The sequence below is a fragment of the Lepidochelys kempii genome, chromosome 9 (assembly GCF_965140285.1).
Source record: "Lepidochelys kempii isolate rLepKem1 chromosome 9, rLepKem1.hap1, whole genome shotgun sequence".
Lineage (NCBI taxonomy): Eukaryota > Metazoa > Chordata > Testudines > Cheloniidae > Lepidochelys > Lepidochelys kempii.
In genome coordinates, this window is record NC_136388.1 from 88,418,685 (window position 1) to 88,445,832 (window position 27,148).

Genomic DNA, 27,148 nt, shown 5'->3' on the forward strand with positions numbered 1-27,148 from the left:
GAAACAAACAGAACTTTCACACCGTAGCCAGGTCAGCCATGAAAATGCTTCTCTGATGTGCAGCACGCGCTCCTGTGCTCTTCTAACTGCCCTGGTGTCTGGCTGCACATAACCAGCAGCCACACGATTTGCCTCAACCTTCCACCCCACAATAAACGTCTCCCCCTTACTCACAGCTATTGTGGAGCACACAGCAAGCAGTAATAACAATGGGAATACTGGTTTTGCTGAGGTCTAAGCAAGTCAGTAAACTGCGCCAGCGCGCTTTTAAACATCCAAATACACATTCTACCACCACCATTCTGCACTTGCTCAGAACAGCTCCTGACTACTATCCAGGCTGCCTGTGTATGGCTTCATAAGCCATGGCATTAAGGGGTAGGCTGGGTCCCCAAGGATAACTATAGGCATTTCAACATCCCCAACGTTATTTTCTGGTCTGGGAAGAAAGTCCTTTCCTGCATCTTTTGAAACAGACTAGAGTTCCTGAAGATGCGAGTGTCATGTACCTTTCCCGGCCATCCCACGTTGATGTTGGTGAAATGTCCCTTGTAATCCACCAGTGCTTGCAGCACTATTGAAAAGTACCCCTTGCGGTTTATGTACTTGCTGGCTTAGTGCTCTGGTGCCAAGATAGGGATATGGGTTCTGTCTATGGCCCCACCACAGTTAGGGAATCCCATTGCAGCAAAGCCATCCACTATGACCTGCACATTTCGCAGGGTCACTACCCTTGATATCAGCAGATCTTTGGTTGCGTTGGCTACTTGATCACAGCAGCCCCCACAGTAGATTTGCCCAGTCCAAATTGATTCCCGACTGACTGGTAGCTGTCTGGTGTTGCAAGCTTTCACAGGGCTATTGCCACTCGCTTTTCAACTGTGAGGGCTGCTCTCATCTTGGTTTTCTGGTGCTTCAGGGCAGGGGAAAGCAAGTCACAAAGTTCCATGAAAGTGCCCATATGCATGTGAAAGTTTCGCAGCCACTGGGAATCGTCCTAGACCTGCAACACTATGCAGTCCCACCCATCTGTACTTGTTTCCCGGGCCCAGAATCGGTGTTCCACCACATGAACCTGCCCTATTAGCACCATGATGCCCGCATTGCCAGGGCCCATGCTTTGAGAGAAGTCTGTGTCCGTGTCCTCATCACTCTCGTCACCGTGCTGACGTCACCTACTCGCCCGGTTTCACTTTGGCAGGTTCTGGTGCTGCATATACTGCTGGATAATGCGCGTGGTGTTTAATGTGCTCCTAATTGCCGAAGTGATCTGAGCAAGCTCCATGCTTGCCATGGTATGGAGTCTGCACGGAAAAAAGGTGCAGAACGATTGTCTGCCATTGCTCTGACGGAGGGAGGGGCGACTGATGACAATGTTTACAGGGTTGGCGTACAGGGAATTAAAATCAACAAAGGGGTAGCTTTACATCAAGAAGAAACAAAAACAACTGTTATACAGAATGTCACCCTCAAGGACTGAACTCAAAACCCTGGGTTTAGCAGGCTAATGCTCAACCCACTGAGCTATCCCTCCCCCTGGTATTCCAGGCAGGACTGAATCTCCATTAAACTTTTCAAGGTGCCCCTGACAGACCTCACTGAAATGATTGTTGGCCATTGATTTCACGGAGGGGGGGGGTAGCAAATGAATATAAAACAAATCTGGTCTATTTCTTGTTTTGATCCACTCCATCTATCTTTTACATCTTAGGCTGGCAGCAGACGGTGCAGTAGGACTGCTAGCCATCCTCATCTCCTGGCTGCTCGGCAGAAGTTGATGCAATAGGACTACTAGCCATCCTCATCTCCTGGCTGCTTGCCAGAAGATGGTGCGATACGACTGCCAGGAGGACTAAAGAGAATGACCTGGTCGAGTCACTCCTATTTATGTCCCTGCGTCCATGTCTGCCCAGGCGCTCCTGACCTACCTCACCGACGCGGCCAAGAGCACCTAGGACATGATGACGATCGTTATCAGGCCTATTGCACCGTCTGCTGCCACAAGGCAATGAGCTGCTGCTGTGTAGCAAAGCAGCACCATGTCTGCCAGCACCCAGGAGGCGTACGGTGACAGTGAACTGAGCGGGCTCCAGGCCTGCCGTGGTATGGTGTCTGCACAGGTAACCCAGGAAAAAAGGTGTGAAACGATTGTCTGCCATTGCTTTCACGGAGGGAGGGAGGGCCTGGCAACATGTACCCAGAACCACCCACAAACCACCCTAATGTTTTTGCCCCATTAGGCATTGGGATCTCAACCCAGAATTCCAATGGGCGGCGGAGACTGCGGGAACTGTGGGACAGCTACCCACAGTGCAACGCTCTGGAAGTTGATGCTAGCCTTGGTACTGTGGAAGCACTCTGCCAAGTTAATTCACTTAATGCACTTAGAGCATTTTGTGTGGGGACACACACAATCGACTATATAAAAATGATTTCTAAAAAAAGACTTCTATAAATTCGACCTAATTTCATAGTGTAGACATACCCTTTGACTCAGTTTTAAAATTACTTATGATTTGGTCCAGACAATAGGTTAACTATTAACCTATTCATTTTCTTCCTGAGGATTCAGGGTTGGAGCTGGTGGGAGGAGAAAATCAATGACTGGGAGACCAGTGAATTGTCAGGTAGGGAAGGGTATGTGTGAGGAGTGTGTCCTTAAACTGTGGTAGAGTAGATGGAACAGAAGAGAAACAGCTGGCGTGGCATGGACCTGGTGAGAAACCAGAGTAGTGAGGAAGTAGAGGGAGGAGGTGAACATAAACAGTGGGGCAGAGCTAAGGAAATAGGGGACAGAGGGAAACCACAGAACCTGGAGTAAGAAGCAAAAGTGGCCTGGAGGGAATGGAGAGAAAAGAGGAAAATATGGAGAGGCAGGCAGGAGTGGCATAGGTGAGGGGGACCAATCAGTGTTACTTATTTTAAATATTTTTTAAAAGCTAAATATCACTGTTTTGTTTTTATTTCAGAAGGCGAATGCCCCATAAGAGGAGGCGATAATTTTTTTGCTGTTGAGCTGGAGGAAATTATAGCAATGGTCAAAAACTTTTACATAGGCACGAGCCCTCCTTTCTCTCCTAGAGGTGGTCCAGCCATGTTATGGAGGAAAATTACTTCCCGACTCCAAATATGGCGACCAGCTAAACCCTGAGCATATGGGCAAGATTCACCAGCCAGATACACAAGAAAGAATTCTCTGTAGTAACTCAGATCCCACCCCATCTAACATCCCATCACAGGCCATTGGACCTATTTACCATGAATATTTAATTACCAAAATCATGTTATCCCATCATACCATCTCCTTCATGAACTTATCGAGTTTAATCTTACGGCTAGATAGATCTTTTGCCCCCACTGCTTCCCTTGGAAGGCTATTCCAAAACTTCACTCCTCTGATGGTTAGAAACCTTCATCTAATTTCAAGTCTAAACTTCCCAATGACCAGTTTATATCCATTTATTCTTGTGTCCACATTGGTACTGAGCTTAAATAATTCCTCTCCCTCTCCGGTATTTATCCCTCTGATATATTTATAGAGAGCAAACATATCTCCCCTCAACCTTCTTTTAGTTAGGCTAAACAAGCCAAGCTCCTTGAGTCTCCTTTCATAAGACAAGTTTTCCATTCCTCGGATCATCCTAGTAGCCCTTCTCTGTACCTGTTCCAGTTTGAATTCATCCTTCTTAAACATGGGAGACCAGAACTGCACACAGTATTCCAGGTGAGGTCTCACCAGTGCCTTGTGTAATGGTACTAAAACCTCCTTATCTCTACTGGAAATTCCTCTCCTGATGCATCCCAAGTCCGCATTAGCTTTTTTCACGGCCATATCATATTGGAGGCTCATAGTCATCCTATGATCAACCAATACTCCAAGGTCCTTCTCCTCCTCTGTTACTTCTAATTGATGTGTCCCCAGCTTATAACTAAATTCTTGTTATTAATCCCTAAATGCATAACCTTACACTTCTCACTATTAAATTTCATCCTATTACTATTACTCCAGTTTACAAGGTCATCCAGATCCTCCTGTATGATATCCCAGTCCTTCTCTAAATTGGCAATACCTCCCAGCTTTGTATTATCCGCAAACTTTATTTAGCACACTCCCACTTTTTGTGCCGAGGTCAGTAATAAAAAGATTAAATAAGATTGGTCCCAAAACTGATCCTTGAGGAACTCCACTGGTAACCTACCTCCAGCCTGACAGTTCACCTTTCAGTAGGACCCGTTGTAGTCTCCCCTTTAACCAATTCCTTATCCACCTTTCAATTTTCATATTGATTCCCATCTTTTCCAATTTAACTAATAATTCCCCATGTGGCAGCATATCAAACGCCTAACTGAAATCTAGGTAAATTAGATCCACTGCGTTTCCTTTGTCTAAAAAATCTGTTACTTTCTCAAAGAAGGAGATCAGGTTGGTTTGGCACAATCTATCTTTTGTAAAACCATGTTGTATTTTGTCCCATTTACCATTGACTTCAGTGTCCTTAACTACTTTCTCCTTCAAAATTTTTTCCAAGACCTTGCATACTACAGATGTCAAACTAACAGGCCTGTAGTTACCCGGATCACTTTTTTTCCTTTCTTAAAAATAGGAATGATGTTAGCAATTCTCCAATCATACGGCAGAACCCCTGAGTTTACAGGTTCGTTAAAAATTCTTGCTAATGGGCTTGCAATTTCGGATGCCAATTCCTTTAATATTCTTGGATGAAGATTATCTGGGCCCGCTGATTTAGTCCCATTAAGCTGTTTGAGTTTCACTTCTTCCTCAGCTATACCTCCATATCCTCATTCCCATTTGTCATGCTACCATTATCCCTAAGATCCTCATTAAAGACGGAGGCAAAGTATTTGTTTAGATATTGGGCCATTCCTAGATTATTCTTGACCTCCACTCCATCCTCAGTGTTTAGCGGTCCCACTTCTTCTTTCTTTGTTTTCTTCTTATTTATATGGCTATAGAATGTTTTACTATTGGTTTTAATTCCCTTTGCAAGGTCCATCTCTACTTGACTTTTAGCCTGTCTCACTTTATCCCTACATGTTCTGACCTCAATAAGGTAGCTTTCCTTGCTGATCCCTCCCATCTTCCACTCGCTGTATGTTTTCTGCTTTTTCTTAATCACCTCTGAGATGCTTGCTTATCCAGCTTGGTCTACAACTCCTGCCTATGAATTTTTTCCCCTTTCTTGGGATGCAGGCTTCCGATAGCTTCTGCAGCTTTGATTTAAAGTAATCACAGGCCTCCTCTGACTTTAGATCCATAAGTTCTTCAGTCCAATCCATTTCCCTAACTAATTTCCTTAATTTTTGAAAGTCAGCCCTTTTGAAATCAAAAACCCTTGTTGCAGATTTATTTTTGTTAATCCTTCCATTCAGTTTGAACTGAATTAGCTCATGATCCCTTGAACCAAGATTATCCCCTACAACCATTTCTTCTATGAGGTCCTCACTACTCACCAAAACCAAATCTAAAATGGCATCCCCTCTAGTCGGTTCAGCAACTACTTGATGAAGGAATCCATCAGCTATCGCATCTAGGAAAATCTGAGCCCTATTATTACTACTAGCACTCGTCCTCCAGTCTATATCTGGGAAGTTAAAGTCTCCCATGATCATGCAGTTTCCATTAGTATTTACTTCCTTAAAAACATTAAAGAGGGCTCTATCCATATCCAAAGTAGATCCCGGCGGTCTATAGCACACCCCAAGCACTATCCCAGGGGAGGCTCTAATAGTTTTGTTCCCCAATGTAATTTTTGCCCAGATGGACTCTGTCTTATCCATTCCATCGCTTCTTATTTCTTTATATTTTACCTCATCATTGATATACAACGCTACTCCACCACCTTTACCTTTATTTCGGTCTTTCCTAAACAGCACATCCCCTTCAATACCTGTAGCCCAGCCGTGACGACTATTCCACCATGGTTCTGTTCTCCCTGTAATATCTGGTTTCACTTCCTGCACCAGTAGCTCTAGTTCCTCCATTTTGTTACCCAGGCTCCTCGCATTGGTGCACAAACATCTTCATTTTTGCTGTTTGGCCTCACTCACATTCTGTACTCTATTAGGCACGGTCATTCTACAGCCAGTAGAACCTATTAGACTGGTATCCACACTGCCCTTCCTCCTTATATACATTCTCCTACCTACAGCTGTATCCTTTCTTACTTTGTTTTCTTCCCTCTCAATGCTAAAATTTGGCATGGAGATTACCTGGACATCTCCGAACCATCTCCCCCAGATTCCTAGTTTAAAGCTCTCTTAATCAGTTGTGCCAGCCTCCGTCCTAGAAGTCTATTTCCTTCCCTACTCAGATGAAGTCCATCCCGAGAGAACTGTCCTTTGTCCATGAATGCCTCCCAGTGGCCATACATCCCAAAGCCCGCCTTCTAGCACCACTGCCTGAGCCCTCTATTGATAGTCATAATCTTGTCACACCTTTGTTGCCCTTCTCTAGGAACAGGCAGAATCCCACTAAAGATTACCTGAGCCGCGATTTCCTTAAGCGTCTTCCCCAGCCTACCATAGTCTCCCTTAATACTTTCCAGTGAGAATCTAGCTGTATCATTTGTTCCCAAATGAAGGACAATTAGGGGATTCTTTCCTGCTCCCTTTAGGATCCTTTTCAACCTCAGGTCTACATCCCGTATCTTAGCACCTGGAAGACAGCATACCCTTCTATTCTCTGGATCAGCTCTGGTTACAGGCCTGTCTATTCTCAGTAAAGAGTCCCCGATCACATAGACCTGCCTTTTCCTGGTGACAGTGCTATTCTCCAGTCTATCCCCTGTTCCCTCTGGCTGCAAGTTCTTTCCATTCCTATTCTCCCTTGTAATCCTCTTCAAACCATCCTGTATCCTCCTGGGGCTCATATTTGGTATAGGCTCCATTGACTCTTCCCCTTTTCTTATAGGGCTAGCTGCTCTTCTCTTCTTCTTGCCCTTCCACCTTCAGTGACTACCTGCTGAGCCCCTTCTTCATTTTTCAACTCTGCAAACCTGTTCTTGAGCTCTATTTCTCCTTCACTAGCCCGTCTTTTCCTCTGCCTGGTTCTTTTAGTCACATGCTTCCACTGACCAATTTCCTCACCCAGCAGTCTCCCCTCAGAATTCCTCAGTCCTGCTTCCATCTGCAAGTCTGAGCTTTTTCCCTTCAGATAGCTCATGTCTTTGCTCCATAATCTGCTCAAACCCCCTCCTAAACTCAACCAGACTTTCCACCTGCATTTCCAAACCTCAGATCTTTTCCTCCATCAGCTCTATCAGACGGCATTTCACGCAGACAAAACTCTTACCAGGTACCCCCTCCAGGATCATGTACATACCGCAGCTTCCACATCCAGTCATCTTCATTGTGTCTTCCATGACGGGTCACTCCCACTGCTGCCTCTGTATCCTTCCCACCTAAATCCTGTTAATCTGGGAAACACAAACCACACCAGAACACCACCACCCACAGGAAAAACAAACCCCAAACAAGCACCAAAATACAAACTCCCCTTACAAACCTTTATAGGACCCCTAGTCAGAGAAGCCCCGCCCCGTAATCAGGGCTCAGCTTCTCTCCCAGCACAAAACCCCTACAAGCCTCTCCACATACAAATACTACCACTACAAAACCAAACACAAATACCTTCTCCTCCAACAGAACTCCCACTCAAACTCCCCTGTTTACAGCTCTGTTTGCTGGCTCCTGTGCCGCTGCAGCTGTCTGGTATGGTATGATGTTTTTCAACAGCAAAACAAACAAATAATATGGGCCAAATTTTCCACAGGATGGCAAGCTGCCAACCTTGAGGTGGCAGGGATCCTCAGCCACATCAGATGTCACATTAAATGCACTCAGCAGTGATCTCTAAGTCTGGCAGTTCTGTTTGAACAGTACAGCTGATTTTACACCTGACTCCACATACAGCAGGTCAATAAACCAAATAAGCTATAGGGCACCCAACCCTACTCTTTTCTCCTCAGGTCTGGCTAAGAGAGTATATGGTACAGAAACAATCTATTGGCCCCAAATGGACTGAGCCTCATTCATATACTCAGGCTGGAATCTGAGTGACATATTTGTGATACAGGAGAATTTTCTCCACCGGGGCTGACTAGGGTTTTTCTCCCCCTTCCTTTGGAGCTTTCCACAGTGATCATCTGGTAGGATATTAATATTTATAGGCATGCTAAAGGGAGGGGACCACATCATTCTTCAAGAGGGCTGAAAACAGCTTGAGATGTTAGGGAGAGTCCTATAGCTACTGAGTCTGGCAAGACTTAGAGCATACTCTGGACATAAGTGAGATCATGTTTATTACATCTCAGCTTGTTAAGACTGAGTCTTTTCTTAGAGATGTTGGTTGTCTTAATTGCCTTTGTTAAAGCTCAGATCTTGGTTTGGGTGCATGCTGGTTTGTATTGCTTGTGGTGGAAGAATTTTGGGTGTGAAATGACTATAGGTACAGTATGTCTGTGATGGGGTGTATCTACCTCACACTGACCCAGTTGGGGTTAACCTCACACTGTGGGCCAAAGAAACCATGCCCCCTCACCCCTGCTGGGCATGCTCAACATGGAGACAGATATAAAAGGGAGTGGCCTGCTCAGTTTGGGCTGGAGGAGAGGGAGGGCAGATGTGAGCTGCAGGTTCCTGCCAGGGACTAGCTGGAGCTGCGGACCATGGAGGCCAAACCAGTGGGATCGACAACAGAATCCCTGCTGACGCCAGAGGATGGGAGTGAGCTGAAAGGCTGACTGACAGAGAGAACTGACAGAGCAGGAACCAAGGACAGGAAGTGACCCAAGGAACGTGACTGTTAAAATAGGAAACCCAACTGAATCACTGACGACTGGTTTCACAGGACCACGGGTCAGGACCTGGTGGAGAAGGGTGGGCCTGGGTCACCCTACCCTACCGTACACCCATTACAGGATGTGGGTGCTGCTCAAGGACTCTGGCTGCTAGGTCATGTTGCCCAGAGACCTAGGGCAGCCCCAAGGACTCTGGCCGCTAGGCCATGCTGCCCTGCTAGGAGAGCCCTATCTACTCTAGCCACTTGAGCCATAACCCCTTATTTGTCCCATGCAACCTGACCCCTGGTGATGGGGTAATCTATCCGGCCACAGTGCCCCATATATGAAGTTGATCCTACCTGGTACTGGATTGACTGGTTGGGGAGTTGTGGCTTGTGAGACAACACCAATGGGGTCTAAGGCATGGAATTATTCCTCTCTGGGCTTCAGGACCTTTTATCAGAGAAAAGAGGACTGCAGCGACTACTGAGATAATGATTCACTTTATTACTTCAATACAAGCTGCAATCGAGGTCCTCTGAACCAAGTCCCAGTGTGTGAGATCAAACGTTCAGGTTGTCTTGAGGTCATCAGCAGTGTGCCTTACCTAGCTGAGTGTCTAAGGCTGAAGAAAAGGGGCAACTGAAAAAGCCCTTCTCAAGCTGAAAAATGGCCACTTACGCCACCATGTTTTTATCTGCCTGCTGCTGATGCTTTGCAAGAGCCGTCTGTGTTTCATCTTCTGCAGTGGACAGTCTAATCTTAAGAGAGATCTATTAATTTTCTACATCATTATCATACATACAAAGGGCAAACAATCTAGGGGAACAGTATGTGACATCCAAGGTATAATCTTTATTTAATATATTATTCAATTTATTTTGCATAGGTCACTTCTCAGCATCCAACTAGTGGTACGACAAGCGAGAAGAGTGCAGAAGATGAAAAGCCCTTGTAAAATGGGAAACTTCTTCCCTTGAGGTGAAAATGATTTAACTATCAAACCAGGAATCAGTGCTTACTTCTATCAAATGCAGAAGGAGCCACTTTGTTACCTCACCGGCATCATTTCATTACTTGAAATTGCAGTACCCATTCCCCCAACATTATCTGAAGCACAAATACATTTTGGTGGCAAAATCAAGGTCGCATCAAGTGCTCTGAATATTTATTCCATGCTAAATTACCTCTGATCAAATATCCCCACAATTTCAATTTTTGCCAATTGGCCAGTATCATATAAGGCCTGTGTTGGTCTTTCTGTAGCTCCATGTTCACTGTCACCACAAGGTTAATTTCCAAAAGAAAGCAGTACAGGGTTGCAGCATTTTGTGGCAATGAAAGGCATGCCACAGCTGGCAATGACAGGTCACAACTGAAAAGGTGATATGTGACATGCCTTTGATTTCACTAAAATGAAACCCCCTCCACATTCCACAGAAGCAGCTTCAATCATGTATTCTGTTCTCTCATACACGGAGTCAGATAGTGATCCCAACACTGCAGGCAATTTATTACCCTACACCAGTGTTAATGGGGAGCAGAATCTAGCCCCCAGGGATTCTGATATAGTTAAATAAGGTAAACAATATTTTCAGTTTGTATTAGTGAGTAGTACTCCATTATACTTGAGTTAAATATTCAATGAAGACTGTATTAAAATATTTAAATGGTGATTCCAAACGTATCTTTTGACACAGATGAAAAATAACTGCTTATATGGATGAGTATAATCCATCCATTGTTTCACTGATTTAGTTTCCTCTATGGAGTGTCACAAATGTAGCTCCGCCCTGTCCCAATTGCCAGATTTTGTATTTTCATACAGTAAATGAGGTGGCAGAAAGTAGCATAAAAATCCATGCACTCATTCATCCATATCCTCATGTGTCTATGAATTTTGCCTGCTCGCATCTGCTGCCTCACTTTTGCAGCAAGAATAAAAAAATCTTTCATCTCCCAGTTAGGCGATGGCTATGCATTATGGTCGTCTCAGGTAAGTACAAGGAACATATGAAAGCACTATTGCTTTTCCCCCTCCATTCTTTCCTACTAATAGTTCCTCTCTCTGTAAATGAGTCAGTGTTTCCTGACTGAAGGCCATGCAATGGAAGGTGCATTTACTATCTAGATATATATTTATACTTGGTGCTTTTTAAAAAAAAATCACAATCCAACACATAGGTTTTGAGGGCACACTATTCTTCCCCATTTTCTTACAATTTGATGTGATGTGTGTAAGGAATTTATTGTGCTCTAAAACAGTCTCTCAAAACCTGTTTATGTTCCACTTCCTTCTTTTTGGGGAGTTAACAGTATAACTTGTTTACCCAAACTGGAGGTATTCTTATTGTTAAAGGACACGTGCTACCTCAAAAGCCTCAGGATCTTGAGGACATTGAGATGGAAAGATTTACAACCCATAGTAACTGACATTCAAATCGCAATAGTTTACTCATCAAGCCAAGCAAAATTCATTAAACCACCTCTCCTTTAAATCAAGACCTTTTCTTTGTCTAGACAGATGAGAACAGAAAATAATAGAGTTGTACCTCTCAGCACTGCATCTATCTCCACAGGCTATGTCCTTCTGAACAAATACCTTGATGCCAAAAATCAATCAAAAACAGCAACTACTCTCCACCACTCAAAGCATTCCAGTCAAACCAAGATCAGAAGCAGAAGTTTGTTACAATGTATGACAACGCCTTACTAGGAAACAGAAAGGATAAACAAAAAGGCAGGCACATAGTACTTGTTGGAGAGACATCTTTGTCCCTTATCCTGCAAAGCGATTCGCAAGAGTAGAACCTTACTCCCACGGGGGATTCCACTAAAGACAGGAGCAAGCATACTGTAGCTACTGTATGTGCGTTTTACTATCCTTTTATTAAAATGGTGAATTCCTCTTTAACTTTACAAGAGTGAATAATGAATTAAATAAAATTCCAGTTGTATTATGGAGGTGCTCTGGCAACTCCACAGTTACGCCTACATTGAATTTTCCATTTCAACTAGGGTGTAAATCCCTTAATTAAACACTCTCGTTCTCAGCAGTTATTCTCAAACATGGACTATTTCAGGAAGGAGGACACGCTTTAATTTCCTAGGTGCTCCTTAGGCTGATTAGATCCTTCTTTGGAGAATTCTAATAGACTGGAAACCCACTCCCTTTTGAAATTTTCCCAGAGATTCTCATGTGTTCTCAGTCCTCTGTAACCTCGCAGTCTCAAAAGTCAAACTTAAAATTTCACGCAGAGCTCGAGCCTACAGAAAAGCACAGCCCAGGATAGTGGCTGGGGAAATTTCAAACAGCCCTATGTTATTTAGCTTGTTCGCCATAACTGTTTTATTCTTCATTTTGAAGGCTGACAGAACACTACGGCTTAGCAGAGGACGTTTGTTCATCGATGCTGCCTCCCTTACTCACTAGCTCTCCTGCTCAGTTACAACCTTTATTGGCCCAGAGACGAGTGGACGGTCCATTGGTTAAGGGTGCTAGCCTGAGACTCGGAGGACTGAATTCCCTGCTCAGCCACAGACTTCCTACGTGACCATGGGCAAGTCACTTAGTTTCTCTGAGCCTCAGTTCCCTGTCTGTAAAATGGGGATAATGGTACTATCGTACCTCACAGGGTGTTGGGAGGATGAACACACTAAAGTTTGTGAGATGCTTTGATATGGACAACGGCAGAATCTGGCCTGAGAGTTACAGGGCATGGTCTACAAAGAGAGATTGAAAGACTGGGACATGGACAATTTAGAAGTTTACCTTCATATCTGTGGAACAGAGGTGGAATTTAGCCCTATTAGACTTTGTGCAGCAGAAGTCTCATTGAACTAAAGCATGCCACTACTTTCCAGTCTCACCCTGAAGTTTTGATACGTGGTGAAACCGATTCATCGCTTGGTGAGATGGTAATATGCATTGCAAACCCCAAAGAATCCCTGAAAACAGTCACACTGCAGGTACTTATCTTTAACCCCACACAATGCAACATTCTGCTGAAGAGGAAGTTGATTGTACTAACCATGGCTATTGTGCTACACAAAGGCTTTGTCATGCACTGCCCAAAGAGAAGGACCACTGCCACTGCCCATTCTTGGTAACAGTGAGCACGGCAGTCTTGGCTACTTTAAGCCCAGTTCCCATATGTTGCAGTATATTCAAAGCTTAAGGGAGCTAATTCTCCCCCGCACTTGCCTCACTCTGACACTGGTGTAACTTCACTAAAATTTCAGTTTTCCATTTAAAGGATGGCACAAATCACTTAATTAAAAATGATCATTAACAGAAATCATTCTCAAACATGGACTACTTCAAGGAGGAATCCGTTGGTTTTGGTACCGTACTATTCACACCCTTTAAAGCCTTCTCTGCAGAACTCTGATAGATTTAAAATAACTCCATTTTGAAAATTTCCTAAAGATTCCAGCTGTTTTATATTGCTGTAAGTATGATGAGAAGTTTATCCAAAATGTTTGAGTCATATGTTTAAAGTCAATTGTCTGTACAGGGAAATGTCCCTAGCGCGTCCACATACACACAGAATCATTTCAGGAGAGAGATAAAATACCGAAGAGATGTACATCTAATTTATTTCCCCCTCTTCATTGCATGCTATCTTCCTATTGTTGGGAGATTAACTCTAAAATTCTTTTGCATCCCATCAGTATTTCACAGCAATCACTGTAATCATAGCCGTGGCTCTAAGATTTGAACTAGAGTCCTTGAAAACAGAGCACTCTGCTTATATAAAGCATTACTGCATTCAGAAACCATGTCAGCCTTACTCCAGACTATTATTTGGATATAACCCAGAAGTGTCGCAGTAATTTAGTCCCAATGCTCACATAAGAATCTTTTAAAAAGGAGTTTGTACTGTAGAGAATTGCCTCCAAGGAGACTGGAAAATACTGAGCCACAGCCATCCTTTCTTCCTTTTAACATTTACTTTTTTTTAGATCTTATGAAATAAAAAAAAAAATACATTGCAATCTCTGAGAGGGAAGCCAGGGTTTTTTCATAGAACTTCACTACAGAGATTAACAACAACGGGAATTAAATACGATTTGCTCATTTCAATGCACTGAAACAGTTGAGAGGTTCATTGTGCTTCACTATAAACAGAGTGCTGCAGTATCTGAGTTCTTTGTATAACTGGGTTCCATTATGCATAAAACCCGAACCAGGAGAAATTATGAAGATTTAATTCATTTTTGTTAGACTTCTACGCTACAGTGTAGCCATTTTTACTCATATGAGGTAGTAAGAGTTACAGCCATGTTTTTCTTTCACAACTTTAACTTTACTAGCAATTGCCCAGGAGATAAGAAATGCTGGGTATTTTTTAGGGATTGTGTGTTGTATATTGTTAATATTTTTGTTCATTGTTATATTTTGGTGGAACCAAATTCCAACAGTAAATATTTAAACATGCTTACACATCCTGACAAAATGGGTCATGCATGTAACAATATGGGCCTATTTTTCCTCAGGTAGTATATAATTTCCTTTTAAAGTGTTGCGTCATTTTCATTCTCAAAATTTGTTAAGCAAGCTGGTTGCAGAGCAATCGACTAGTCACACGGTCTTGTCCGCAGAACTTGCATGAACAGGGGGAACGTTTAGGTGAGGATGTAAAGGGTCTGGTTCTCTTCTTGCTTAAACCAGTATAAACAAGGAGCCACACCAATGAAGCTAATGGAATCCACTGGTGTAAAACTGCGGCAAGTGAGAAGAGACTCATGCTCAAAGGAGATAAACGTAGATAGACTAAGGATTATTGCAAAAAGAAAAGGAGTACTTGTGGCACCTTAGAGACTAACCAATTTATTTGAGCATGAGCTTTTGTGAGCTACAGCTCACTTCATCAGATGCATACTGTGGAAACTGCAGCAGACATCATATACACACAGAGATCATGAAACAATACCTCCTCCCACCCCACTGTCCTGCTGGTAATAGCTTATTTAAAGTGATCATCAAATTGGGCCATTTCCAGCACAAATCCAGGTTTTCTCACCCTCCACCCCCCCACACACAAATTCACTCTCCTGCTGGTAATAGCCCATCCAAAGTGACAACTCTCTTCACAATGTGTATGATAATCAAGGTGGGCCATTTCCTGCACAAATCCAGGTTCTCTCACCCCCTCACCCCCCTCCAAAAACCATACACACAAACTCACTCTCCTGCTGGTAATAGCTTATCCAAAGTGACCACTCTCCCTACAATGTGCATGATAATCAAGGTGGGCCATGTCCAGCACAAATCCAGGCTTTCTCACCCCCCCACTTTTTTCCGGGACACACACACACACACACACAAATTCACTCTCCTGCTGGCAATAGCTCATCCAAACCGACCACTCTCCAAGTTTAAATCCAAGTTTAACCAGAACGTCTTGGGGGGGGGGGGGGGGAGGGTAGGAAAAAACAAGGGGAAATAGGCTACCTTGCATAATGACTTAGTCACTCCCAGTCTCTATTTAAGCCTAAATTAATAGTATCCAATTTGCAAATGAATTCCAATTCAGCAGTTTCTCGCTGGAGTCTGGATTTGAAGTTTTTTTGTTTTAAGATAGCGACCTTCATGTCTGTGATTGCGTGACCAGAGAGATTGAAGTGTTCTCCGACTGGTTTATGAACGTTATAATTCTTGACATCTGATTTGTGTCCATTTATTCTTTTACGTAGAGACTGTCCAGTTTGACCAATGTACATGGCAGAGGGGCATTGCTGGCACATGATGGCATATATCACATTGGTGGATGTGCAGGTGAACGAGCCTCTGATAGTGTGGCTGATGTTATTAGCGAATACAGACTAACATGGCTGTTACTCTGAAACCTAAGGATTATTGGTTTGCAATGGGATAGTACTTAACTGCTTCGGTGCCTGATCCAAAGCCCTTTGAAGTCAACTGAAAGACCTCCCTGAAGGCCTTATGATTTACACTGTGCTGTTATAATGTTCCAGGAAACTCACACAAGATGTAGGTTGGACTTTGAACAGCACTGCAGGTGCCTGTTCCCACCCTATCTGACACTTTGCACAGCTGTAGTGCAATTAGTTCTGGCTTGGTCAGCACTGAGGAAAGACGTAAGTTCTTGTGCAGCTTTGCGCCTATTGACTCTTTGAGTCTTCCCATTCACAAATGAGATCACAAGCATACCAGCACTATTATGCTGTCACTGGTTATATGTATTGTCCGTTTGCACAGGAGTATTATACTATTCCTATTCTAATATGGCTAATGTCATTCTGGGGTGTATTAACAAGAGTGTCTTATGAAAGTCAACTATGTAATTGTCCCACTCTACTCGGCACCCAGCTTGATGACTGTGTCCAGTTCTGGGAGCCCAACTTTAAGAAAGCTGTGGACAAATTGAAGAGAATCCAGAGGAAAGGTTAAGAAAAAGTGAACATTTTTGGTCTTGAGAATAGAAGACTGAGGAGGACTTGATAACAGTGTACAAATACATGAAGGGCTATTATTAAAAAGGATGGTGATTGATTGTTCTCCACGTCCACTGAAGACAGAATAAAAAGTAGTCAGTTTAATCTGCAGCAAGGGAGAGTTAACTTAGGTTAGATATTAGGAAAAACTTTTGAACTATAAGGATAGTTAAGCACAGGAACAGGCTTCCAAGGGATGTTGAGGGATCCCCATCACTGGAGGTTTTTAAAAACAGGCTTAGACAAACATCTGTGAGGGAGGGTCTGGGTATGCTTGATCCTGCCGCAGCACAGGGGGCTGACTAGATGATCTCTTGAGGTTTTTTCCAGTCCTACACTTCTATGATTTTTTTTATATTATGTTTCCTTCCTCTCCCTGCAGATGGTTCAACAGAGTTGTCTTGATAATGGTTGCCTAGGAAACTAATTAAGGAGAGAATTTGGTTGGAAGTGGAGTTGCAAGCATTAAACTCTATTTGAGAGACAGATGCAGAAATTAAGGTAATGTCTGAAAAGATGAAAGGATTCATCCTTTATTTTGGGAAGAAGAAAGAACTGCATTAACTGTTTGGACTGTAACACAGCAGCTTTTCATGCAGCACTGATTTTTAAAGGATAAGAAGAGAGAACTGGTGATACTGAGCAAGAGATTTTAAAACCCAGGCTCTGTTTCGAGGTGGTACATGTGATGTGGAAAAGGTTCCCAGAGCAGTTAGATTTCAGAGTAGCAGCCGTGTTAGTCTGTATTCGCAAAAAGAAAAGGAGGACTTGTGGCACCTTAGAGACTAAGATTTATTTGAGCATGAGCTTTCGTGAGCTACAGCTCGCTTCATCTGACGCAGTTAGAGATGGTTAGATGGTCAAATGGGTTGGTAAAAATAAAATTGAATAGACAGGCTTTTGAGCAAGTTCCAACCAATTAACATGCTGTGTGTGTTTTTTATATTGTGTCATATATATCGTAAAAGCATTTCATGTGAGTTTCGTTTGTGAAAGGTGTCAGCTTGGCAGCCCCGAAGACTCAAGTCTTCTGTCTGCCTTTAGAACAGGTACAGCTGAGAAGCATCAGTGCAAGTTCCCACACGCTGCCCTACTAATATACATCAGGCCTGACCCCATCAAACAGTGAAAGGATACCTCAGTACCAAAGGGGCCCATTTGACCCTTTGCCTTTCTACTGAGTAGTAGTGATTTATATAATGTGAACACTGTTTAAATAACGGAAGGGGCACAAAGATTTTTTGGCTGTGCTTGGTAAGAGTAACCAAACAGGACCACAAAACTTCTTGTAATTGAAAAAGCAGCAAAAAATGGCTAATTGTACAACAAATGCAAAAGGGGCTTTTTACAGACATCTATTAATTAAGGTTCAAACTAGCTATACGCGCCTATCACTCAGGGCATGAGATATCAATTCTAATTTTCTTTCCAGTTAATTCATGGTAATTCCATTGACTCCATATTTAGGCCTATTGTACACTTAATTACTATATATAGATAGATCTATTTGTGTACACATATGCAGTATATGTAGCATGGTAAAATATGCAAAATGTCAAAAGCATATGCATAAATGTGTGCACACGTGTGCACTTATGGCTAATGATTATAAGTTACTAGTACAAAATAGTTAAATGCTGCTAATACAGAATAATAAAAGATCTTAATGGTGACTTCAGGTTGTAATCTCTTTGGAGTAGGAAATGCGATTTGTGTTGGAAATGGATCTTTAACTGTACAGCACCATGCACGTTATGATGCTATATACATTAAATGTGATTAATAATCATATTAGCACAGAATTGCAGTTCTACTGGTTTTCTGAATTATTCTATTTTGAAATCTGTTCAGATCCATGGTGACACTACCTTAAATCACTCTGCTGTATGAATAACATTCTGATCGTTAAATTCTTGTCATTCTGAAACTGGGAAATCTTATGAGAGCTAGATGATGGCTTTCAGACGGCATTAGCATTTACAAGATGGTAATTCTACCCATAGGAATGTGTGAAATGTTTTATATGTGCAGAGGATTAGCCCGATCTGAAAAGGACATTTGCTTCCCTATAGTTCAGACACTGTGCCTGTGGCTACTTATTAGTTCAATACCTCTTAGTAGCATTCCCTTTGGGCAGAAATGGCTGTTGACATTGGCATGAGCACACTTGCTCACCTTCCACAATTTTGTTGGCTAAAATCCAATGGAGATGGCTGCTAACCTCAGGAGACCCCCTTTTCTCCCCAATGGAGGCTTCATGTCCAGCATGATCACCTCAAAGAAGAGACCACTACTATACTTGTACATTCTTCCCCCTAAAATGCATTTATGGGCGTTTGGACTGGTCAAATCTGTGTGGAAGGATGACTGACGATCTTTTGGTGACAAAGTTTCGAGCTCTTTAGGGTCATGGAAATTAAATGGGTCAGTCACAGAGTGACTTGTAACAAGAGTCTGCGTATATTAGACACCCCTCAAGGCCTCACCCTGAATCCCTTACGCAGGCAAATCAAGGTCCTCACAGAATATGAAATGCTGGTCCATGACTCCTCTGTGGCACAGAGCCCTGAGAACCTCAGCAGCACACCCTGGCTCTGTGACAGCAGTGGAAAATACTCACTGGAGTGAGGAAGAGACCAATGGGACATATGGAGAAAATAGAGCCTAAGGATACCCAGCACTTTGGTACCTCCCCCAAACATGCCAGTTTATTTATGGGGTGGTTATTACATTTTTTTAAAAATTGCATGAAAAAGACAGGCCAGTACAGTAATTATGGTGTATGTTATACAAACCTAAAGCATACATGACTTGCAAGGTTGGATCTGGATTAATTTTGCACTTGGATATTTTTCCTGATATTTTTTGGTGATTTTTTAAAACTCTGTAATATAAATGAAACATTTTTTTATATTTATTCTTAAAACACCAAAAACCTGGGAGCCTTCTTGCAGTGAGCACAGTACCCCTCACTGAGGACTGAATGCTTCTACAAAGTTATACAGCAATGGCAATATTGAAAAACTTTACATCTTCTTAATCTTAAAATTTCAGACTCAAAAATCAAATCAGGTTATATACTTCCACTGCAGAGAATCAGATTCCCCTTTGTGTTCCTAGGGTCACTTTACTTGAAGGCTTTTTGCCAATTTGACCATTATTTAAAATTTTTGTGCATTATAGTCCTTCCTACAGTATTGCTTATGTTTTGTTTACAAGAGGCGTCCATTCAATATTGAGATTGCCTTGGAGCCTAACCTTTATGATTTTGTTTGGCAATAGTCTTCTTTTGATAAAAGCATATATTCTCTGAAATAAACCAGTCTTTTGTAATGTTTCACCATTTTGATCCTGAATGATTTTCTTCCGTCTTATTTTCCCTTCGGGGATTTGCTTCTAAATGGACACTGAGCCACTCTAGTCTGAAATATGACTTATCTTAGTTATAAGAAAGCCATATTTCTGAACCTGAAGACTTGTTTCTAAATAAACAGTCAAACTCTAAAGCCTGATGCTATTTTCCAGAACTAGATGACTTTGTTCATGACAATAAAATCATTTTATATCTACCTGTGAAATAATATTGGAATATTTTGGCATCAAGGGACAAGAAGAATGGGGAGTTCATGAATTTTACAGAGAATCAGTTTTAATACCAGTATGTGTGAAAGGAAGCTACAAGATTAAACTAGATATAATTTTGTCAAGAAAGGAAGGAAGGATATGGGCCTAATTTACTGGATTTCACAGATACAGGACCATATCTATGGGTAAATATTAACAATAATGTGAGAAACAGTGACTGGATGGCAATACGAGTAGTAAATTACACGTGTAAAAGACAACCCCAATATAATGCCAGAATAACACACATGTTTAATTTTAGATTGAGATTTATAATTACAGGCATGGGGCCTATGTTTAGAGAGACTCTGGGATGGTTTCTTAAGACAGAAGAATGCCTATGTGTGGACTTTGGCCCATGGTTTATTGTTTATTAGTACGTATTAGTAAACAGAGAACCAGAGCCAGATTTTCTTGACCTCAGTGAAACCACTTGTGAGGTCAGATACTATTCAGTGTAAGTAATAGTTCAGAATCTATGTGGATAAATGATAAAGCATGAACGGTATGATTGTTTCCTGGGGAAAAAAAGATCAAGACTATACGTAAGTATATTCACCAAAACTGAACTTTAAATTTGCTCTAGCAAGCATTTGCATCAAAAGCACTTCAGCACTCATCCAATTAGAGATCAGAAACAGTACAATGTGACTTAACTGACCAATAACAACTGAGCAATAAGGCCCAGATTTTTAACTATATTTATGCATTAAAATGAGATTTAGGCTCCTAAATCAGTTAGGTGTAGTGATGCTGAGCACAGCAATGCCTAAATAGCTTTAAAAAGCTGGGCCTAAGTGAATGCTCACTGGGAATTATTCATGATGAATTCAGACTTTGCAAAAACTCAAAGTGATGACATTTGTCAACATGTGGCATACCTCATCCAGTGCATTAAATGCCCCAGTGAAACCAGACAATCACTATGCTCTCGAATGAACTCACAAAGGAAAGTGATAAAAAGCACCACATCAGCTGTGGGTGAACACTTTTCACAAAGCGATCACTCTGACCTAACAGTCCTCATCCTCAAAGGAAATCTGCACAACACTTCAAATGACGACCCTGGGAGCTTGAATTCATAACTTTGCTAGACACTAAAAATCATGGACTGAACAGAGACACGGGATTTATGACATATAACAATGTATGGCCCACTAACCCCGTCCATGTCCCCCAGTTGCCTTACCCCTCCCTTCTTTCCCCCTCTGTAAGTGGAGGGGTGTTAACAGGACACTTCACCTTGAATGGTTCCTAGAAATATGTTAACTACTCGTGCTAAACAATCTGTTCTGCCTTGTATTTAGCTGTGACACTCGGAGTACCCGTCTCAGAGCTGAAGAAGAGCTCTGCTTAAACTCAAAAGCCTCTCTCTCTCTCTCCGACAGAAGCTGATTCAATAAAAGCTGTTACCTCACTCACCTCAACATTTGTCAAATGTTTTTGAAGAATAGATAAATCTGAGGAAAACTCTTTTTAAAATTTGTCTCACAACCTTCGCTACCACAGTTTTTCAATCTTCAAACTAGAGATAATATTACCTCACGGAGCTGTTGGGAGGTTTAATTATTGCTTAGAATGTGACTTAAGCCCCTTGGATTTAAATTGACATTTAAGTTTAAAACAATACTATTGTGTGTACTATATCTTATCAATGAGGCTAGTTTCAAAGTTACCAATTTAGTATTACCGGAAGACTGTAAATCCTCAGGTTGAACTGACACATGAAATGGCTTAAACTATATTCTGGGACCAAGATTTTCAAGAGAAACTAAATATTTTGGGGGTACCCAACCTGAACCAACTGAACGGGCTCTGATTTTCAGACGGCAGGTGCCATGCACTCTCTGATAATCAATCCCTTTTACTGGTAACATTTATGTTGGACAGCCAACATCCCTACTCTCTTTTGGACGTTTTGGATTAACTCGAATATACTACTGTTTTCAGTCATCACCTTCAATAAAACGAGTTCCCTAAACATCTAAACCTTGAACAGTCAGCACACAATGGTATTTGCTCATTTTTCTAAGAGCTTATTCACTTTTTTCTTGTTGGCTTTGGTAGACTTTCTAACTATGTGAAAAACAATCTAAAATATGCAAATCTAGAGTTATCCTTTCCACTGTCAGCAAAGCACAGTTGTCTATAAGGAGGATATCTCACCATTCCCTTGAGTATTTCAACTACAGTGAACTAACTACTGTTAGAATTTTTGTACGATTTGATTAGCCTTATGAGAAGATAAGCAGCTAAGCTGAAGAGACAGACGTAAAAGCCTGAAAAACTAATTGTACAGCAATAGACCCAGGGGTAGACCAATACTGACTTTCACCTGCAGAAAAAGAGGTCATTGTTCTTGAGTCTTGGACCAGAAAAATCTCTGGAGGCTGCTATTTGTAGATATTTTATCATAATGCGCACCAATGTGGGGCCCAGTCCTGCAACCTTTTCTCATATGAATGGTCCCATAGGACAATATGCATGGGTAAGTGATGCACAACTGGACACTATCTTTTTTGTCTAGTATGTAATAGAGTATTTATCCCAAAAGTTGTGTTTGGTTTGCTTTACTAACTAGTTTATTTTGTTTCATAACCAAATAACTCAAAATCCCTTTTAGGCCCTGATCCTACAAATGTAAATGCCTTTACACATGGGCAATTCCAATGAAGTCAAGTAAGACTGCTCACATATATAATAGTAATCATATGCGTAAATGTCTGCAGGATCTGGGCTTTAAGCTATACTGTCAAATGATTAACTAGTCAATCACGTTCTATGCTATTGCATTACTGAAAACCACTGCTTCTGAAAACTGTAGACCAAATCCTGGTCATAGGCACCGTCTCTGGGGTGCTCTGAGGCTGGAGCCGCACAAGAAAAAAATAGGGGGTACTCAGCACCCACTGGCAACCCCCCAGATCAGCTACTCCTCCTGCCCACCACGATCAGCTGTTCAGCGGCGCGCAGGAGGTGCTGGGGTGGGGGGGAGAGGAGCAGGGGCAGGAAGAGGTGGGGGGAGGGGCAGAGGTGGGGGTTTGGGAGAAAGGGTGGAGTGGGGGCAGGGCTGGGGGCAGAATGGGGCGGGGTTTCGAGCACCCCTCGGGAACTCAGGAAGTTGGTGCCTCTGGTCCTCGTGCAAGTAAAATTACATTAGAGATCATTCAGAAGAAAGATTATTATACTGTTTCATGGAATCTGACTGGTAAGTATAAATAAAACAGACTTAGAAAATGGATAATTTAGCAATTCAGAAATGTGATATCTAAAGTATCTAAAGAAATGTGATATCTAAAGTAAAACACCAGACAATTAGGGATAACTTGGTGCTCAGTGCTGTGAACCTTTAGCTATGTGAGAGTTAAGAGTTCATCAAATCAATAATCATAATGATGGAAAGTTGAATCGAACATTTAACAAAAATATAACCCTACCCACATTTGAACTCAGTGCTTCTGAAGAAGAAATTAGATCATGACTCCCTTCCCTATTCCCCTGAATAAGCAGGTGCGAAATGAGGCTATTGAGCCAAGGGCAGTTGGGCTCAGTGTTTAAGGGAGAGAGGGGGATTCTCCATCTCCCACATAGGTAGAAACCATGAAGCTGCTTGGGAAGTAGGAAACTAAAACTCCTTTCCATCTCTAAGCAGCCTTTTGTGGATCTTTCACTAGCTTCCACAAAGAGGCATGTTCCAGTTAGCACCACTGCTGTGAGGGGGTTGGGGGATGGAAAACCCACTCCCCCTTCTGACATTCCCCACCCAATTGCTTTTGGGCAAGAGGAGGTATTTTGGACCCAATGGCTGAGTTGTGTGTCTGGTTAAAAGCTCTGTTTTGTAGCTTGTCACTAGTAGGGTTTCCAATTTTGGTTGGGCAAATTCCTGGAGGCTTCATCACATGGCATAATATTTAATTAAAAATTAATCTTAAATTCCTTGAAACTCCAGGACAATCCTGGAGGGTTGGCAACAATAGTCACTATGATATTTTCTTGCAGCTATGCAGCACATTTAGTCAGCTGGAAGTCATCCTGTGCCTCCTTTGACATCATCCCAACATCTTGACCATGTCACTGGCAGTCAAGGTGGTGGAGTCACAGACACCTTTGGTAAGGAGGACTGGAGCTGGGTGGCCATGTATATGTTATACAACCCACTCAGAGGTTGACTTCCCTTGGAATAGGACCACCCACCAGTCCCTGCGGCTACATGCTGTGGACATGCCTTGGGACAGTACTAAGTCCAGAGTGGTTAGGGCTAAACGAAAGCATATGCAGCCAACAGCATTGCAGGGCTTAGTATTATCAGGACAGACCCATCCATTCTGAGTCCGTTACAGATACTTGCAGTTCTCTTTCGCTCACATGGTTTCAAGTCACTCCCCAGACTTTAAGCCTGAATCAGACTGTTAGTGTCTTAGAGACATTTATGATAAATTTCCCAGTACTTAGCTTCTATCTAACAATACAGGCCTTTCTCATGCAGGAGGGGCCTGGTCCTGCTCCCATTGAATTCAATGACAAAACTCCCATTAAATTGAAAGGCAGCAAGATGAGGTCCTATAACTCCAGTGACTGGAAATGATTCAGCTTGGGGCTTGACTGGAATTGAATGCTGTCCGAATTGATTCACGTCTCCTGAAATTCTTTGGTTTTGTTTGTGGTAGTGTGGCTAGTTTGCCATTAGTTGACAATATACCATTTGTACAAGAATATGCTAACGCTTCATGAAATTTAAATGTTATTTTTGATTATTCCAGACCATAACTCCAACTACAGCTTTATAAAGTGGCATTTATCATAGGAGTTTGCAGTCTTAACCCTGAGCAAATCCCTGTGTGCCTATGAACAAACAGGCTGAATGGGTTGGTTCAACTGTAATGTAGGCTCTGCTGGGGCTGTGAGCCACAGCTTTGAGTGTGGCCAGTGGGGAGCCAGCCTGTCTCTGATCCCTGATGTGTAAGCGGAGTGCTGCTGTTTTTACAGCCCTTCAGGGGTACAGTGTACTTTCTCCCATAGAGACAGCCATGGTAGCTGGTACTGGAGGGGGATAGGACCATGGGCCCACTTCATTCCCACCTGCTTTTGGAAGACTACCACACCAGAGGCTCCTACCAGGAACCGATCCCCTTACTTAGACCAACATGGAGACTGACATTCTGGGCAGCCTCAAGGGGCTATTGGAGGATCTTAAACTGATTCTGAGGGAAGCCCACTTCCGAAAGGGCTGTGTCATGTGTGAAGTCACCCAGCATTTGCCCTCTCTAGCAGCAGTGAATGGCACTCCACCACACCCTAGAATATAGTGGGGGAGGCTCCTTTGCACCCCCCCAAAAGGCCAGCCAGAGTCAGTTGAATTTCCCCCCAGAAATATTTCCATATGTGACAATTTTATTCATACATGAGTCAGTGCCTCGGCCTCCTTCACTGGCTGATTTTAGTTTTTTACTGTGATCCCTTTTTTCAAACAGCACTCAATCCTGCAACCGTTACCCACAAGAGTAGCCCTGCCTTCAGTAGGGTTATTTACTTCAATAAGAGCTACTGCTGAGAGCAAAGGTTGGCCGTCTTTTTTATTAATTTAGAAGGCAACAACAAATTTACAGAGATGTTTTCTGCTGGGTTCTATTCAAATTATTTGCCATCAAATGTGAAAGCCATCCAGGATATTTAATTTTAGAAAGGTAATTGGCAAGTTTTTATGACTTATTTTTAAAGAGCTGTTTAATTTATTTCTATAGACAGACAATTCCAAAACCTTATGTCACATACAGCACAGATTTGAAAAATACCTGTTCCAAAATTGTGTTTATTCTCTCTACTTCACAGTCGATTAAGTATCTTTTTTCCTGTCGTCTGTCCATTTCCTCTATAATTCTCCTAAATTCCTGAACATCCTTTATACTTCCCACAGACCTGGCTGTGACTTGCCAGTTGTTTTGTACCGCTGCTTCCATAATTGCCTGAAGAATGGAAAATCCTAGAGGGGAGAAAAATACAATGCAATCATTTACTGAAAAAAAATGGTTTAAACATGTGAGAACAGGTTAAAAATTATATTGTATGAAAAGCAATATAGTAGATAGTAGCCTGCAATCAGTTCATGACCTGAATGACAAGATGGTAGGGACCAGATTGTGCTTTCTGTTACCCTGGTGTCAATTCTGAGCAGCTCCATTGACTTTAGTAGAATTACTTCAGAAATAATTCAATGAGATTGGTAGCTGGCCTAATAGCTCTGATGGTCTGACCTGGCCTGTTTGTGGTTTTATTAGGGTCCATGCCAGCTAAGGGTGTGACCCTGCAGTCCTCACATGGGCAAAACTCTCATCGGATTCAGGAGATGAACAGAATCCAGTGGGAGATTTGCCTGAACAGAGACTGCAGGAATGGAGCATTAATTGGTACAGACCCAACCACTGCATACAAGAATGCCAACTAAATCATCGAGCTGGCTACTGGAGGCATGTACTGTAGAGCATATTTGCTGATATTCATTTTTATTTCAAGAAATATTTTTAAATATGGAATGCAATAGTATTAACTAAACTTTTAAAGCTTATATTAAGGTAACATTGACTCATTCAGCAGCCTCAACAGAGCAGCAAAGCAGCATGAAATGAACAAAGAGCTGCACAGTAGGAAATTTATGCAAGCAAACTGCAGTTCATTCCTTGCGCACAGCTGTGACTGGGATGCAGACAAACTTGAGCAAAGAGCCGTGAGCTAACTGTAATGAAGCTGGAAAGGGAAATCTCCTCCCCAAAGGTAGTTTATGTGGGAGCCTGGGGGCACTGATTTGTATTCCTTGTCTTGTAGCATTTAGTTTGTGTTTACTGACCCCCTTTTTCCGGAGGTTGAGAGACTGTAGGATGTTTTAAATTATTTCCTATTTAGAAGAGTTCAATTCAGATAGCATAGTTCACCTACTTGACAACTCAATGTACCTACTTGGGTTCCAATGGAATGCATCCATTTCAGTACAGAAACTTCCGAGCAGAGTATGTTCTATCTAAATAATTTATTCATAAATTATTGAATTAAAATTTATTTACACTTTGGGGTCCTTATTCATAGTCCTACTTTAGAAGCACAGAATTCCTTCATGTATATTCTACACACACACATACATATACACACGTACACGCACATTTGCTAGGTTTAATTATTTATATTTTAACATGGAAATTTACTAGTACTTTATGGCAAACTCCCTCACCTGCTTTTGAGACTGAAAATCCTTGAGAGACACACAGGAACAA

General features: G+C 42.2%; 1 protein-coding gene across 5 annotated transcripts in view; it reads right to left on the minus strand.

Moving 5' to 3' along the window:
- The window catches only part of GRIA3 (glutamate ionotropic receptor AMPA type subunit 3), a 223,961-nt gene that overhangs the window by 118,782 nt on the left and 78,031 nt on the right, over positions 1 to 27,148 (minus strand). For all 5 annotated transcript variants that reach the window (XM_073361295.2, XM_073361293.2, XM_073361296.2 and 2 more), the window contains exon 4: positions 25,679 to 25,866. In XM_073361295.2, the coding sequence (XP_073217396.2) occupies positions 25,679 to 25,866 (188 nt within the window). The remainder of the gene's footprint in view (positions 1 to 25,678; positions 25,867 to 27,148) is intronic.